This window comes from Sardina pilchardus, chromosome 23 (genome assembly GCF_963854185.1).
Source record: "Sardina pilchardus chromosome 23, fSarPil1.1, whole genome shotgun sequence".
In the NCBI taxonomy this organism is placed as follows: Eukaryota; Metazoa; Chordata; class Actinopteri; order Clupeiformes; family Clupeidae; genus Sardina; species Sardina pilchardus.
The window spans coordinates 188,553-206,892 of record NC_085016.1 but is presented as its reverse complement, the minus strand read 5'-3'; the positions used below and the strand labels follow the sequence as shown (position 1 = coordinate 206,892).

The window sequence follows — 18,340 nt, the reverse complement described above, 5'->3', positions numbered from 1 at the left end:
TTACACAAGATGTGAATGAAGAGGCAAACATTCCAGCACTCGTGTTGAATAGTTTGGAAAATTCTACAAAATGTTTATTGAAAAGCAAGACAGGACAGAACATCTTTGTTTACAATCTCGGGGGAACATAAGCTCATTTTTGGGGGAAAATAAAGCTTTTCAAAGCATTGTTGACTCCAGCCTCTTTCACAGCAAGATTCACCTGCAGAGGTAGATTTCTTGCGTAACCTGAGAATCAAACTGAGGCATTGCCAGACAGGAACAGTTTTTTATGAATGTGTGTCGAAGTACCAATCATTTCCAACCACCCAAGGGCTACTTCACATGGAACATACCATCACTTAAAGGACATCGTATGAGCACAGAACAACTAGACACTCACTGCTCAGGTGTTAACTGCACGTGTTGAGGTGAAAATCTTGCGAGGCCCACCAGCGAGTCTCCACAGTCTAAAAGCACATTCACATCTCTAATGAGAGTTACTGAAGAGTATAATTATATTCTAAAAGTCAGGCTGGTTAAAGTCTACTCCATATGGTTGAAGTTCCCAATACAAGTCGGAGGCTGGTTGAAGTCTACTGATCCCAAATCCATTCTCTTGTTTGGTCATTAGTTTGATACCAACACATCCCAGATCTCCCCAGGACACTGCCACGGTATTCCTACACATCCCAGATCTCCCCAGGACACTGCCACGGTATTCCTACACATCCCAGATCTCCCCAGGACACTGCCTTGGTATTCCTACACATCCCAGATCTCCCCAGGACACTGCCACGGTATTCCTACACATCCCAGATCTCCCCAGGACACTGCTACGGTATTCCTACACATCCCAGATCTCCCCAGGACACTGCCTCGGTATTCCTACAAAACAGAGCCCAGCAGCCCTCCGTCGTCACTACGTGCCTGCTGGTCTGGTCAGCCTGTCCGTTATTGTCGAGACCAAATGTTTTAGCAAACACATCAGCAATGATCAGAATGCTCTGGATGTTTAAGTGTTGAGACAACAGCATGATAAAAGTGATTATTTCAAAACACCCTTCTAAGGTGAATAATGTCAAATTATTTAGTTTTGTTAGTATGATTTTGGTAGGCTGCAATGCGCCAACCTGGAATGTAAATGAATGGAACACTTTCAGAAGCATTAGTAAATGAATGTCTCTTGCAATGATTTAATTAAAGAGACCCTAAACCTTCACATAGTGGACAGCACGCTCAGACCTGAGAGGGGCATGGTAAACCCTGTTTCCTTTCCATTGGATGACCGACACTAGAGGGCATTAAGGCTGCTTGGCAACAAGGGTGAATTTCTACATTCATTCAGTTCAGTATTCCACATTGTGTTTTCACATTGTGAGCAAACTCCACAATACCTTCTGTTCCAGTGAACATCAGCATGGAGTGGAACGCATGAAATACACTAATTTATTCATGTTCATTACTGAGTAAATTGTTTCTTTAAAAAGAAAAAAAAAACAAAAACATTCAGAATCTTCAGTATATAAAGTATCAAATGTGTCAAGGCCCCATATGTCAATCAACTGAAAAGTGAATTACAGTCAATCAGCTTCCAGTTGGAAAAGAAAACGTCGCCGCCCCACCAGACAGCTGCTGAGTCCGCTGATCCATGGGCGCCCAACAGCACGATCCGCATGACGCGACATCACAGGAAACATGATTCTCCTCACGAGTCCGTAGCATCAGCACCGGCACCCGCCTCAACTCCAGTACGGTGGGGGAGCAGGTGGGCGCTCACCAGAGTCATACTAACGTTTAGCCGGTTAGTTGCCAGAACGAATCCATTCACACTCCATGCCTCAACACATGGTTGCTGAAACAGATTCTGGAACTCAAACTGATCTCAAATGCAAAATGAAGATGGTGCAGGAATGGCAGCAGCATTTGAATGGGACCAGCAGTCAGCAACAGCGGCCTTCCAAAATTAAACACATCAAAAATGTTGATAGCAGCTTGACCAAACTAGCCCTTGAACTCAAGTTGCCCATGATGCACCATCACTACAGGCAGACTGGGGATCTGAGTCTAGTGAAAGTTAATCTGAATGTGAATTTCCACCAAACTTTAGAACCCAACTTTTACATTTTGCGTGACCTCTTAAAGCCCTTGCTGCAACATGGTATACAAGGGAACTTTCCCCACCATAATGCCCAGCCTTTTCTGCAGTGCTAAGAGTGGTCAGAGACAAGAAGAGGTGACTGTTAATCGGCTATGCTTGGCTAAGTCAACAAAGCAATGTTTTTAACATTATATGCATCTGGTATATTTATTCTGATCCCACTGGCCAGAGATGAGCGCTACATCTTTGAGATGAGAACAAACATGGCCCCACAGATCAGCAGAGAGAAGAGACTGAAAACAGAGCGACTCGGAATAAGAAAAATAAACTCTAAAGCTGCTGCATCACAGCCAACTTTGACCACATGACATTTCCTAGAAAATACGTATGTGGTAGATGGAACAGGAAAGGAAAGTGCTCACCACCCAGCCTAGCATCCCCATGTACAGAGCGCTTACACTCACTAATGCAAATGCAAATCTCTTCTCAAATCTTTACAACTATTACACAAAAATATATATACCTCCACAAAAAAAAAGAGAACAAAAACAGCGGCCCTGGAGGGGCGTGGCTCAGACGCCTGGCTGCTCGCCGGTGGGGATGGAAGGGGAGGAGGAGGAGGAGGAGTGTTCTCCGTCCGGCTGGAGTCCAGGCTCCTCTGTCCCCGACGCCACAAGCCCCGCCCCTACAGACTCCGCCCCCATCACAACAGACTCCACCCCCACCCCAACAGACTCCGCCCCCATCACAACAGACTCCGCCCCCACCCCTACAGACTCCGCCCCCATCACAACAGACTGCGCCGCCTCCACTAGCACTGCGTCTGCGTCAGGTTCGGGGGAGCGGCTGCTGTGGGGCTCCTGTGTGTGGGGGGGTTCGGGGGGCCCCACCCCCTCCTGCCCTGGCTCCTCCTCCTGCCCTGGCTCCTCCCCCTCCTGCCCTGGCTCCTCCTCCTGCATGGTCTGCAGCTTCTCGTTGAGCTCGGTGCGTTCCCTCTGCAGCGCCCTGCACAGCTTCTCCAGCCGCTCCACTTTGCCCTGCTGCGCCTTGTAGTGTTTGTCCCGCAGGGTCTTCTGTAGGGCCACAGCAAACAACATGAGCAACAACAAACAAACAAACAAACAACCAAACAACATGGCTCAGAGCAACAACAAACAGACAACAGCGATCAGCGACGAGTCTTCTGTTCGGTTATTAAGTGATGATGTAATAATAGGATAATAAATCTCTTTCGGGGTCCAACGGTTCAGACTCACATGTTTTTCTCCATAGACAGTAAAATAAACGTTTTTTTCCGCTATTTTGAGTAGCCTTTAAGAAAATGTTCATCTTACTACGGACTTGTTGCCTCAACCTAATCAAATCTTATTTTTCGCGGAAGCCTGGACGTTACCCTTGAATATATCATCTATCTGCACAGCTACAGTGATTACTCTGTTAAAGTTTAGATTTTGTTTTAAAACGGAGGTGATAAAGTTTACAAGTTGCAAAAACCGTCTGGCTGCGCTAGTAAACGTCTTTTCATGAAATAGTTCTTGGGCCCATGATGTCGGACTTAACTCATTCACTGCCATTGACGTCTATAGACGTCAATTGCCTTTTTCAATGGGGAGGGCTCCTGGGTGGGCTTGGGAACGATCTGGTAGAGTTTCAGGCTTGTAAACAGACTGTACTAGCGATCCCAACCGCTAGATGACAGCAGTGCCATTTGGATGATTAGTATCTGCCTATAGTGCACATGCAGAGAGACAGCATGCAACAAGCAAAGACACTGAAGATCGACCACAGTGGATCTAGTTTGCACGCAATGCAGGGAATAAATATGCTTACTTCTTACATCAAGGATGGAAAACACGTGAACGGTATGATCCATTTACATTGGATATTGCTATATAGACTAACAACAACTTTGCTAGTGCTAGCTTGCTAAGTCTACCGTCCTGTTCAGAGTCTTTAGCGACCATCAGAGTCCCTAGCAACCTTGACGAGACTGACGAGATAACAGTGCAATCGTGGTAGACATACTCCTGAATCGCTAACATTAAAAAGTTGATTTTCACAAAAAGATCGTTTTCTCCATGTTTTGGTCAAAAACAGGTGTTTTTAGCAAAACTAACCCATGTTCTACTGACGATTACTAAAGAAGAGTAAGTCTACTCTTTCATTTGGTACCTTCGGTGTTTACATAGTCATAAAGCTCACCGTTCGGTGGATCTTGGAAAAACAGTCAAAATGCTGTAAAACGTCTGGCAGTATGGAGCGCTCTGCACTGAAAATCGCTGGCAGCCAATGAGTTAAGAACCAAATTCGGTGACCAGTGACTCTCAGCTGCTGAGCTTCCTGTTCCTGCTGGATGACCACTCACCTCCTCGGCCATCTGCAGCAGCGCCTGGTTGTTGGTCTCCCATTTGGTTCGCCACAACGTCGTCTCCTTCTCCAGCTTCTTGATCTTCTTCGTCATCTGCAAACACATCAACAGATCACAGTCACTGGCTTAAACAAGTTTGTGTGCAGACAGCCACTGACTCGCACTAGACACAAGTATGCGTGTGTACAGACACGGATTCACACTAGACACAAGTATGCGTGTGTACAGACACGGATTCACACTAGACACAAGTATGCGTGTGTACAGACACGGATTCACACTAGACACAAGTATGCGTGTGTACAGAGTACTACAGACACGGATTCACACTAGACACAAGTATGCGTGTGTACAGACACGGATTCACACTAGACACAAGTATGCGTGTGTACAGAGTACTACAGACACCGATTCACACTAGACACAAGTATGCCTGTGTACAGAGATACCGATTCACACGAGACACAAGTATGTGTGTGTACAGACATCGATTCACACTAGACACAAGTATGTGTGGGTACAGACACTGATGTGTACCAGCCACTACCCACCTTCTCCATCTCCTGTCTGAACGTGGAGAACACTTCATTACTCTTGGCCAGAGTCGTCTGAAACTCTTCAAACTTGTCCATGTACTGGGAAAGCTGCAAGACAGCGTAAATGATCCTCAGGAAGGTAAGGCCGAACAGACGCACGCACGCACGCACGCACGCACGCACACAGGAAGGTAAGGCCCAACAGACAATTGCACTCATTGATGCACTTATTGAGGTTTTTAATTTGTTGTCAGAATTGCTCTTAAAAGCCTAAATGTTTTTACCATGTTGTAAGTCACTTTGGTTAAGAAGCGTCAGTCAAATGTAACGTAATGAACATGGATGTCAAACAAATCAAGAGAAAAACGCTGATTCTGGAATACCTGCTGCTTCAGCTGGATCTCCTGCTCTTTCATCAGTTCATGCGCACACACACACACACACACACACACACACACATACCTGCTGCTTCAGCTGGATCTCCTGTTCTTTCATCAGTTCACATTTGTGCCTCGTCTCTGTAGCATCTTTTAAGAGCTGGATGCAATCAGGGAAAGAGCAGGCACCTTTCAGTTAATCACTGTATTGATCACACACACACACACACACCTTTGAGTTAATCACTGTATTGATAAGACCAGCACAAACTCTACAGACATATTCAATCTTTCAGATCTCTGCTTTAAAGGTGTGACAGTGAGCATGTTTAGTGAGCAGGTGTAGGTGAGTGGTGACATTGACGAGCCCACTGCTGTTCTAACAGTAGAGATGCATGATATATCGGCGGCCAATATATTATTGGCCGATAAGTGAAACATCTTGAATATTATTATCGTTCCGATAACAGAATTTCGGCCGATAATTTCAAGCCCTAATTTCCCAATAAGGCCCATCTGGCTGCATGCTACTTGAGCTAAGTAGTTTGAAGTATTATATTTGCATTTCGTTCGGTTGGATTTTGTAATACTACCGCTGCAGCACTGCAGGTTGTGTGCAACAGAAGCTACTTTTACACTGGACAGTACTCCACTAATTTCCCGTCTTTTTTGCGGTTTGCGGAGGCAGCACATTGCTATTTCACAGCTTTTTCACAGCTTCTAGCCATTTATCTGTGTTGAGTGTTTTACTCCATATGAGAACGAATGCACTGTCCCTGGCCACTCACTCGCGCCTAAATGACGTCACCTTCACTTAAAAGTTCGGTGTGAAATTGACCTTAGCTGTACTGAAAGATGTTGCATGTGTCCAATAGGCACCTTCGCTCACCCCCGCTACTCACCAGCTCTCTCGCTCTGTTGTCCTGACTACCGCTGCACACCAGCTCTCTCTGTCATGCTGTTGCCTTGACTACCGCTGCACACCAGCTCTCGCTCGCGCTGTTGCCTTGACTACCGCTGCTCACCAGCTCTCTCTCTCACGCTGTTGCCCTGACTACCGCTGCACACCAGCTCTCTCTCGCGCTGTTGCCTTGACTACCGCTGCTCACCAGCCCTCTCTCTCACGCTGTTCCCACTTACTACCGCTACTCACCAGCTCTCTCTCGCGCTGTTGTCCTGACTACCGCTGCACACCAGCTCTCTCTCTCATGCTGTTGCCTTGACTACCGCTGCACACCAGCTCTCACTCACGCTGTTGCCTTGACTACCGATGCTCACCAGCGCTCTCTCTCTCACGCTGTTGCCCTGACTACCGCTACTCACCACCCCTCTCTCTCGTGTGTGTGTGTGTGCTGTTGCCCTGACTACCGCTACTCACCAGCTCTCTCTCTCTCTCTCGTGTGTGTGTGTGTGTGCTGTTGCCCTGGCTACCGCTACTCACCAGCTCTCTCTCTCTCTCTCTCGTGTGTGTGTGTGTGTGTGTGCTGTTGCCCTGGCTACCGCTACTCACCAGCTCTCTCTCGTGTGTGTGTGTGTGTGTGTGTGTGTGTGTGTGTGTGTGCTGTTGCCATGACTACGCTACTCACCAGCTCTCTCTCGCGCTGCTGCCGCTCCTCCACCTGCCTCATGAGCTCCGCCGTGCGCTTCAGGTTGGCGTCCACCAGCTGCTGCTGCAGCTCCTTGTGCTTGAACACCTTGTCAATGTGCTAGAGCACAGGGGTCAGAGTTCAGAGTTCAATGTGCTAGAGGTCAGAGTTCAGCATGAACACCTTGTCAATGTGCTAGAGTAGAGGGGAGAGTTCAGCATGAACACCTTGTCAATGTGCTAGAGTAGAGGGGAGAGTTCAGCATGAACACCTTGTCAATGTGCTACTGTAGAGGGGAGAGTTCAGCATGAACACCTTGTCAATGTGCTACTGTAGAGGGGAGAGTTCAGCATGAACACCTTGTCAATGTGTCAGAGTAGAGGGGAGAGTTCAGCATGAACACCTGGGCAATGTGCTACAAGTACAGGGGAGAGTTCAGCATGAACACCTTGTCAATGTGCTAGAGTAGAGGGGAGAGTTCAGCATGAACACCTGGGCAATGTGCTAGAGTAGAGGGGAGAGTTCAGCATGAACACCTGGGCAATGTGCTACTGTAGAGGGGAGAGTTCAGCATGAACACCTGGGCAATGCCCGTACTGCTCAATGCCCACACTGCTCGATGCCCATAGCCCGTACTGCTCGACGCCTCACCTCTTCCCGTAGCTCGTACTGCTCGATGATCTTGTTGAGTTTGGCGGCGAGCTCCATGTTCTCCTGGCGCAGCTTGCGGTTGTGCAGCCGGTGCTGCTCCAGCTGGTTCTCGATCTCCTTCAGCGTCACCTGGAAGTGCAGCATGGCCTCCTTCCGCTGCTCCTCGTACTCCCGCGAGCTCCGCGTGTTCTCCTCCTGCCGGGAACAACACAGCCACGTTCACAGGGCTCTAGAACCTCATATCACGGAACATGGCCATGTTCACAAGGTTCTAGAACCTCACATCACTCTAGAACCCCACATCACTGTTCACAGGGCTCTAGAACCTCGTGACTGGGCAGGTGTTAGGATAGGCACACACAGATTAGACACAACAATTGTCATTTCCACATCCCAACCACCAGAGGGGGCGCGTTGGCTCACCTCGGTGTCCCTCAGGGCCTACTCAGGGGCTCATGAAACTAATAAAGACGGACGTGTGTAGTACTTATTAGGACGTATTGGGGCTGTGCGACATCGACTACCCCCCCTTTTGTGAACTTCGCGAGATCGGCGCTTGGGCTGGTCGGCTGCGGGGCCTGTAGCTTGGGTTGGCCGGAACTCGAGGTAAGCTGGTGGAGGCCTGCCTCTCAGGTTCTTTTTACATCCACAATTAGCTTCCTACCCACTGACTGACACGACCATATGCTACACTTAGGTTAGGGACCCATAGCAGGTATCACAATTAGGTCATTTCCCCTAGACTAGACTGTAGCCGGTGGCTGGGAGTACGGTAGTGCGTGGTTGCGTTTCGATACTTCTGCTGCGGTGGGCATTACCTAACAGCAGGGATGTTTCTGAACCCTTCAAGTAGATGTTTCTAATGGATCTACCCAAGCAACTTCTTAATGATGCTTGAGTTCTTGGCACCAAATTTCATTACATTTTGGGATTACATAAAACTTAAGACCTTCACTGGGAATTTACACCGCAGGGAAGACACACACAAGGGTGAAACATAAATCAATCAATTTACACTGCCTCCATCTCTAGGATGACACAACAAAGTGTTTATCCTTGTGTTTTCATGTGTCCATTTCACGCACACTCTAAAAGTAGAAGTGAAGCAAAAACATACACTTTCCTCTTCCTCTAGAAGCGGTCATAATGTGCGCGGGTGCAGCGCTACCAGAGTAAGGTGATGCAGATTGTAATGCAATTCAGGAGGACGCCCTAAAGCCCTATTCGGACGGGACTTATTTTACAGGGGGGTGTAGAGTAATGCAGGTTTATCACATGACCTCTAATGTAAATGTCCAATTCGGACGGGACTAGAAATGAACTCTAATTTTATTTGACATGGGAGGAGTAACTACTTTTACGTTCTGCCGTCACATCTTCGTCGCCGTGCACGTGATACTTTGCGTCAGTTGCGTGCGGCATTTTCAGATTTCAAAGACTACACAAGTTGGTTAAACTAGCGAACGTTAGCTTCATGTTATGCTATAAGTAGTTTGAAATTGCTAACAACATGCCATCAGGCAAACTAGCTAACGTCCTATTTGAAGCTGCACAGCAAGTTACGTTTTCATTCAGACTATGGTGGAATTGTTTTTAAATCAGGATGTGACGAAATATTACAGACATCTTTACAGAGGGTGGCGTTCGCACGGGATTAATATTACCTACGGTAATTTCTCCGGACCTTTTTACAGAAAGTAAAAGTGGCTGCAAATTTCAGCCAAATTTCAGCCAAATTACTGGCATGGTGCGTCCGGACGGGACTAAATTCCCTGGTAATTATTACTTTACCTGATACCCCATAAAACTAATCAGTCCGAATAGGCCTTAAGAGCGACTGAAAAAGGCTTCATGTGGTGTAAAGTCCTCAGGTGTTAAGCCCTCAGGTAAAAGTATATACTTTTTTGATCCTGTGAGGGAAGTGTGGTGTTAAGTCCTCAGGTATTGAGTCCTCAGGTGTAAATTGCTCAGGTGTTAAGTCCTCAGGTGTAAATTGCTCAGGTGTAAATTGCTCAGGTAACTGAGTCCTCAGGTGTTACCTTCAGGGTCTTGTTGTGGCGCTGCAGCTCTCTGCACAGGCTCTCCAGCTTGCTGCGCGCCAGGATGGCCTTGCTGTGCTCGCCCTGCAGGTGCACCTTCTCCTTGGACAGCTGCGACTGCTTCTTCTGCAGAACCTTCATCTGCTTCTGCATGCTGCGGCTCTCCTCCAGCTGATCACACACACACACACAACATATTACAGCTCTCTTCCAGCTAATCACACACACACAGCAAACATATTACAGCTCTCCTGAAGCTAGTCACACACACAATATCACACACACAGCAAACATATTACAGCTCTCCTGTAGCTAGTCACACACACATATAATAAAATTATTATAATAATAAATAAACATTATTATTATTATGTCACACACACATACACATCAGACATATTACAGCTCTCCTGCAGCCAATCACACACACATATCTGGTGTCTGTTCCATGTTTTACTGCAAGTCCCTTTGAGATACTCATTATTGTATAGTGAATAGAACATTGGGACAACATGGGCCTTTTTAACGGTACTGCAAAACAAAGCTTTGTTATGCTATACATTGATTTTCCTCCAACAAAACACCTTTACATTGAGTCCATTCCTCCCTCATCACACCCCCCAAAAGTACAGACTACGAAGCACATTGTCTGTAAAGTGTGCCTTTGTAAAGCAGTGCGACTGACATGGCAGTTTCCCCAGTACTCCATAAACTGTTATCTGAGCTACACGACAGGGCACAGTTGAGGTCCTTACCAAATCAGCGTACATCTTACATAAGGCAGCTAGTTTCTCTTCTGGAGTGGCCAAAGTATTCAGAGCTTGCATTAACAACAGTACTTCTTTCCCTGCAAAGACAACACACATAATCAACACCCTGGCATCTTTATCTATGTGTATGTCATTCAATAACTGAATCGTGGTTGTTTTCACACAAAAATACAAATAAAAAAACGACAAGCGCACAACACCGGTATGGCTACTCCGGAAAAGCGTAAAATCACTCCAAAACTTACCCAACCCTTTTCTGTCCAGACTTTTGTCAGATGCCCGAGCCAATTCACCTGCGAGAGGGTCGATCTGACAGTCCTCTCGGCCCGGTGTCTCGCCCCTCTCTTCCTGTATGCAGCAGCCGCTCATCATGTCACCGAAATCCGCCAGGTTGTCGGCGCGTGGGGTACCCGAGTCCGGTGGGGAGCTGCTACCTTCGACTAGTCCGCGCGCAGAACCCACGTCGATACCACTCGCCTCCATCATTCCACCGCAAAACTGAACGGAACAACAGTGCACATGTTAATAACTCCACAATGTTAAAGGCTAACACCAGTGCACATGTTAATAACTCTACAGTGTTTAAGGCTAACACCAGTGCACATGTTAATAACTCCACAATGTTAAAGGCTAACACCAGTGCACATGTTAATAACTCCACAATGTTAAAGGCTAACAACAGTCCACATGTTAATAACTCTACAGTGTTTAAGGCTAACACCAGTGCACATGTTAATAACTCTACAGTGTTTAAGGCTAACACCAGTGCACATGTTAATAACTCTACTGTGTTTAAGGCTAACAACAATGCATAATAACTCTACAGTGTTTTAGTGTGGCTCTTCACATGTTAACAACTCTACAGTGTTTAAGGCTAACACCAGTGCACATGTTAATAACTCTACAGTGTTTAAGGCTAACACCAGTGCACATGTTAATAACTCTACAGTGTTTAAGGCTAACACCAGTGCACATGTTAATAACTCTACTGTGTTTAAGGCTAACAACAATGCATAATAACTCTACAGTGTTTTAGTGTGGCTCTTCACATGTTAACAACTCTACAGTGTTTAAGGCTAACAACAATGAACATGTTAATAACTCTACTGTGTTAAAGGCTAACACCAGTGCACATGTTAATAACTCTACAGTGTTTTAGTGTGGCTCTTCACATGTTAACAACTCTACAGTGTTTAAGGCTAACAACAATGAACATGTTAATAACTCTACTGTGTTAAAGGCTAACACCAGTGCACATGTTAATAACTCTACAGTGTTTTAGTGTGGCTCTTCACATGTTAACAACTCTACAGTGTTTAAGGCTAACAACAATGAACATGTTAAAAACTCTCTACAGTGCTTTAGTGGCTCTTCGTGCACATGTTAACTCCACGGTGTTTTAGGCGAACAGCAGTGCACATGTTACATGTTGTTAACTCCAGAGTTTTAGGCGGACTCTTTTAGGGCGCAGAGTTTTAGGCGGACTCTTTTAGACAGAGCTAACCTGATGTGTGAATTATACGCTCTGCGCAATAAAATGTGTTGAAGTTCTACAGTTCAGTACAACGCCTGCTCAGAGTACAAATGTGTTAATCAAGCGATGAATCCTTTAAGGCGCTCGAGAGGATTACCACGTGTTCCACAGCACACAAAAAACACCGCGGCACCGAGACTAGACACGGGCGAGATGGTCAATCTACCTGCCTGGCGAACCAATACAAATCAAATCATTGTACACGTTCAATAATCGGCACAAGTAAACCCCGCTAAAACAAAACAACCATATCTGTTAGGCCTAAATAACGTCCCCCAAATACAGTAACAACACGTACTTGAGCGTAAAGTTGCCTATCTCGCCTGAAATGGCACTAGCTGAAATAACCGCAAGGAAAGTTTATTACATAATTTGTAGCAAGTCATCAAAATCTGCTAAGTGTGAGGAATGACAAAACACTCGTATTAACGTTGCTGTAACAGGTTGCTGACAATCATTCCATGTGTGACCATTGCCATATCTTAACAGGTCGAATAACAAATGCCTCTTTCGCTGACCTGGTAGTCTGGATAACATTAGTAGAAACAGCACCGAAAGGAGCAACAGCAATTGTTATAGCGATTGTTAGCGCTATTTGAAGGACTTTTGTCCAGGCTCAAGTATGCGGTCCACTTGCAAGCTTATTGGGTTATTTTAAGCGGATAGCTAATGCTAACTAACGTTAGCTTGCTAACGACAACTTTCCGCACAAGACATCTGAAATAGGAAACATAGCCTAGTGTCTGAATCTTGTGTTGTATTCACCACAAAACACCAACAACCATATCGGCTTGTATTTAACATTTAGCGTTTTACCGATACGGTGGTGTAAAACAGGTTAGAACGATAAACAACGTCACATTACCAAATTATTATATCCGATGTGAAGCCAAGTCCAAAGGCTGTGTGTCTGTAAGCTAGTGATGGCTAACTATAACCTAATGTTAGCTTGATGCTAATAACCTCTACTTCCGTCGAAAATAATGTTCACAAAGCTCATGCAAAATAATACTTAACGCATGAAGAAGACAGGCGTTACTGGGGAAAATAACGAAATACTGTCAAGATAGCCTGAACGCATGGTAAGTAACCGCAACTATGCAATGCGAAAACCTACCTGAATGTTTTCAGTGTTTAAATCGACCCTGGTATCTGAGTAGGTCGCCATATTGTGACGAAATACTGAACAAGTAAAACAACCGGGAGCCTGTTGGAAGGGCCCCCTAAATCAGGCCTATCACGAAAATGCTGTAGTTTTCACTTTATAATTTGATAAATAGTCCATGCTTGAACTCTGACATGAAAAACCCACCTTCGGATAAAAAAAAAAAAGTAACTTCTTTCAGTATTTGGCGAGGTTTAAGAGAGGGTCACCGTGGCCTCTGAACAGTCTTCCTAACAATCTGATTGTGTTCACTGAGCCCACACTCTAAAAAATAAAGGTGATTTATTTTCACTTTATTGTTACACAGATAAACCACTAGCCTACTTGGTGTTGAACCTTTACATCAAATGAAGGGTTTTCCACATTGGAAATGGTTCTTCAGAAAGATTTTCATACTTGTTTGCCTTTTCTTGAATGGTTCTTGATAAGGTCTTGAGGATTCTTTGAAATACAATGAAAGTTTTTTTTTGCTGTTCTGAAGAACCAGTGTTGGCAACATTTGTTTTTAAGTACATATTCTTTCACACATGCTTACGTCATAGACCACTTACTTGGAGGTGCAAACAATTATGAAGTTCTTGTTGATTTGACCATCAGTTAACATTAAAACAGGGACCTTACTTAGGACAGGAAGTAGCAATACAGTGGGTATAGTAAGTATTCACACCCATGCTAAAGTTGACTAAAAAGAGGAATATAAAATCATCTTTTGAGTATTGATTGTAATGCCTTAATTCAAAAAATGAGTAAAAATCAAACCGCTAAGGACACTAATTTTCTTTGTGATTGAAGAATGGATCGTAAATAGATAAATGTTCTTCCTTAAATACAGGTTGCATAAGTATTCAACCCCTATGTTAAATTCCCATAGGAGCAGGAGGATTTTTTATATGTTTTTATTTTTAAAGGCCAGCTATTTCATGGATCCAGGATATTATGCATCCTGATAAAGTTCCCTTGGCCTTTGGAATTAAAATAGCCCCACATCATCACATACCCTTCACCATAGCTAGAGATTGGCATGGTGCTTTTTACAGTTAGCCAATTAGCCTGTTTGATGCTCATTGAGCTCAATGCAAATCAAACAGGCTAATAGGCTAGCTGTAAAAAGCACCATGCCAATCTCTATCTATGGTGAAGGGTATGTGATGATGTGGGGCTATTTTAATTCCAAAGACCAAGGAAACTTTATCAGGATGCATAATATCCTGGATCCATGAAATAGCTGGCCTTTAAAAATAAAAACATATAAAAAAATCCTCCTGCTTCTATGGGAATTTAACATAGGGGTTGAATACTTATGCAACCTGTATTTAAGGAAGAACATTTATCTATTTACGATACATTCTTCAATCACAAAGAAAATTAGTGTCCTTAGCGGTTTGATTTTTACTCATTTTTTGAATTAAGGCATTACAATCAATTCTCAAAATATGATTTCATATTCCTCTTTTTAGTCAACTTTAGCATGGGTGTGAATACTTACTATACCCACTGTATATCATAGCAGTTATTAATGTCAACAAATCTAGTCTGGAGTGTCAGCAGTAGGTAGGTGCCTAAAACTCAACAATAGGCACCTCCGATATACTGGTGTTAGACATCAAATAGCTCATTACACAGTAGTTACCAGGACGATAGGTAAGGAGACAGATGTAAAAACACATGGATATACAAACTGGATACAAACTTTCATTATACAAATAAACGCGACACAATATTTTCTAGCCCTTGAGCCAGCTTGTCTCCAGTGATCCACCATCTCAGTGGAAAAACAGCTTTTGTTTCCACCTCCATGGCACACCTGTTACTGCCCACTAACATACATACAGACGGCATCTCGTCATACTCATGGTTCCCGCCCCCAGTTACCGTGGTTACCATGGCTGAAACATCCCCGTGGGGGAAAACATTCGTTTCCACTGCATGCAATCTAATGGAGGTGGACGGTGTGAGTACAGAAAACACCTTTAAAAAGATTAAATATTTTAACAAAGATCAATAAACGGCTAAACCACGTTTGGACTGATAGTTATCTCTGTATCACCGAGGTTAAGAGTAACATTAAGTTCCCTCATTTTGCTAATTCCAGTTAAATAGCCAGAACTGTCTCGAGTACACCCATTGTAGAACTGGTGTCAATGGCCGGACTGAGTAGCTCGGTATAGCAAGCTAAGTCTTATGGCATAACACCACATACACATAAGTTGCATCTAAATGTATTCTCACATTAATGTACATTTCCTACAATGTCCGTGGGAATAGTTTTAATACGTAATGTGTACGTTGGTTATGTTAAACTGATGATATTAAAGTTAGCTAGTTAGCAGCCTAATGAAGCTACCATCGAATATTAGCTTCCAGCGAAGCTTGTCATCAAAATTGGGAAACTGAGAGTGAGTTAAGTTGTTAGCATACACTGGACAGTTAGGTAAACACAATTCCTTCACATCATTGTGTTCAGAAACAAGCAGAGCTGCATTTGAAAGTAAAACGAATATATAAAGTGTAACTGTTAGCGAGTTCGCCCATTCACTTTCACTGTGCGATGTTAGCATGTTTTCCCCCACAGAGGGGGCGGCAACCATAGATATATGGGCGGCAACCTTCTAACCGTCTGTATCTATCCAAAAGTGCCCATATGTTTGTGTGAAAGAGTGTCTTTAGAGAAATAAATGAATAGCCTATCTAGTAATGTTTGCATCACTTTTTTTATTATTAAAATGGACACTTCAGAATCTCACTATGAGGACAATGAAAGGAAGGTATATAAAAAAAAGAATATGCAACAAATTCAACTCGGCATATTTTACAACCAAATCAGAAGTTAGAACAAAAACCAAAAGAAGCCAGGACCACGGCCATCATAAGTACAACTGCAAGATTTAGCTTCAAGAATTCCACAAGTAATTCTATAGTATTGTCTGCATGGACATGCCTCTTGCTACTGTAACTTTTTCCTTAAAATCTCAACATAACCATCTTGACCAGAGAGGGATTAGAAAGTCAAGTATTTGCTGCATGTTCACCAAAATATATCATTTATAAACTGTTCTGTCAAACACAATCACGTTGAAGGCCTGTGTCCTTCTCTGAAAAAAGGCCAAGGTTTTGTATTGTATCGTATTGTAAAATAAGTGTAAGTATTTGTTGGGATTTGACAGTTGATATTGTTTGCATTTTTGTGTGCATAGCTCTTTTTAAAGACTTTCACAGATTTTCATACAGGTCTGGAAAACAGAAGGCAATTTTATAGTTCCAATTTTACATGCACCGGCAGGCTACAGATATTGAAATCAGGATGTTTGTGAAAGGTCCCAGAGAATGGATGAATTGAGTAATGCACTGTGTTCTCTGATGTTAAAATAGTATATATTCAACTTTGATTTAAAAAAATAAACTCAATTGCAATTTTACAAGACTAATTAAAACCATATATTTAGGCTGGGTATTGAAATGGTCTGTTTGACTAAATGGCGCCCTCTTTGGCAACCCCAATTGAACTTCAATGGCTTTGCGAGGTCTGACATCACAAGCAAGCAGTTTTGCTGAATCGCCTGTTTTTTAGTGTCTATTTCTAAGTTCAAGATTTCCATATGAAGGAGGGCACAACCATGCCTCATGTTCATGATAGATCTTTGTTTATGCACAACCTCTCATAATTCATGAAAACCAAGAAAAAAATTATTTCCATTCTCTGGGACCTTTAAGTAATTACAAATGAATATCCTCACATGATACATCTCACATGAGATATCTCACTCTGCCCTGAATGTCATTTTGGTCCCTCAAACAAAGTAGGAAGCTGTGAACATGGAAGTTGGACTACAAGTGATTTGTCACCGTGGCGATGGCCCGGTGGGTAGTCGTGTCGGTCTGGTCCATCTGATTGGGGTCTCTGTGGATGTGAACTGCCTGCAGGCTGGTTGGGGTCTCTGTGGATGTGAGCTGCCTGCAGGCTGGTTGGGGTCTCTGTGGATGTGAACTGCCAGCTTGAAGAGGCTCCTCAACGTTCTTGTTCCCCACTGAAGTTTAATCTGAATAACGGCACATATGTAAGTCCCAATTTAGTGAACAAAAAAAAAAACTCTGGGTGTAATTGCCAGTCAACTTTGCATCCTTGCAAACCCACCTTCCTCCTTCTCACTCTAGTGCCAGCCTCATCTCCTCATCTGACTCTAGTGCCAGCCTCATCTCCTTGCGAAGGCCATCTGGATTAAAACTGCAGGTGTCAAATGCATCACTCACAATCTCTGACACTCCTGGCTGGCGTACACATGGTATTCCACCTGAACCTGATACAAAGCAATAACTGACTCAGTTATTAATGACTCAGGGTATTCAAAATACCACATACCTTAAAGGAATAGTTTCTTTAACTAAACTATTCCTTTAATCATACTGGGGCGAGTTCTTCCATGTGTGCGTAAACCGTGCGTAAGCCCCTTTTTAAGTGCTTCAGTTACGCGTATTCTCCCATTCCCTCTTCTGTCACACCCAGAGTGTGCAAGTTTGAAATCAAGGCGGCCTTATGAAAGAGGCATGATTTAAAATAGAACCAGACTGATCCACCACCTTGTTCATTTAGGTTGATATGAAAAAATTGACTTTCTCATTGACTTTCTTCTGAATGCCATTTAAATCCAGAGAGAACACAAACCAGTCTTTGATTTTGAAAACATAAGCATGGTGAACTGAATAGAGAACGGCCTACAGTAAAATTGTGTGTCATCACATAGCCTAACAAAGAACTGACTAATAACAAATTCCACTTTTGCTTTGAGTTCTGTTTATGAAGAGTCAAGACGCGCTTGAGGTGTTTAGATCAGGGTTTGGAGAGGAGAATTCACATAGGCTTCACAAAGGCGCCTTTAGTTACATGCTTTTTTTGACTTACACAGCCTTACACACACAGGAGAATTCAGCCCACTGTACCTTAACTCAGCTCAAGGCTCTGCTGCTAGATGTAGCAGTTTTTGTCTAACAGATGTAATCAACATTAAAGACAAAAATTACAACAAAGCCTTTTAAAGATATAAATGGAAGAGTAATGTACCTCATTTGTCTTCAGGGTTGTAATGGGAGGATGGACAGACTTCCTGTCTACACCAGAGAGAACGGTTTAGTGAAATGGTTTACACATTGGACACAGCAAATCTACTGCTTGACTTGTAAAGCAAAAGGCTGCGAACAAAATTACCTTCAAGATGTACATTTTCTGTACGAATCACATC

At 43.8% G+C, this 18,340-nt stretch overlaps 1 protein-coding gene across 2 annotated transcripts; it reads right to left on the bottom strand.

Annotated features, from left to right (window-relative positions):
* Positions 1 to 44: 44 nt before the first annotated feature.
* On the bottom strand, positions 45 to 13,160 carry txlng (taxilin gamma). Of its 2 annotated transcripts, none has more exons than XM_062528207.1 (10): positions 13,059 to 13,160; positions 10,653 to 10,905; positions 10,393 to 10,484; positions 9,638 to 9,808; positions 7,599 to 7,793; positions 6,948 to 7,067; positions 5,447 to 5,521; positions 5,000 to 5,092; positions 4,446 to 4,541; positions 45 to 3,153 (listed from the first exon to the last, which is right to left on the bottom strand). In XM_062528207.1, the coding sequence occupies exons 1-10, from the start codon at positions 13,107 to 13,109 to the stop codon at positions 2,653 to 2,655; spliced, it is 1,647 nt and encodes a 548-aa protein (XP_062384191.1). In that variant the 5' UTR covers positions 13,110 to 13,160; the 3' UTR covers positions 45 to 2,652. The 2 variants fall into 2 exon arrangements, with proteins under 2 accessions (XP_062384191.1, XP_062384192.1); XM_062528208.1 differs by lacking the exon at positions 13,059 to 13,160 and adding an exon at positions 12,807 to 13,016.
* Positions 13,161 to 18,340: the final 5,180 nt, after the last annotated feature.

What these genes read in the sequence shown, in the direction of transcription:
- txlng (XM_062528207.1), bottom strand. Translation starts at nt 13,109, where the DNA reads ATGGCGACCTACTCAGATACCAGGGTCGATTTAAACACTGAAAACATT. An exon ending in GCCACAACAAGACCCTGAAG is followed by an intron (nt 7,794 to 9,637) that starts GTAACACCTGAG and finishes TGTTCCCGGCAG; the next exon opens with GAGGAGAACACGCGGAGCTC. An exon ending in TCAGACAGGAGATGGAGAAG is followed by an intron (nt 4,542 to 4,999) that starts GTGGGTAGTGGC and finishes ATGTGTTTGCAG; the next exon opens with ATGACGAAGAAGATCAAGAA.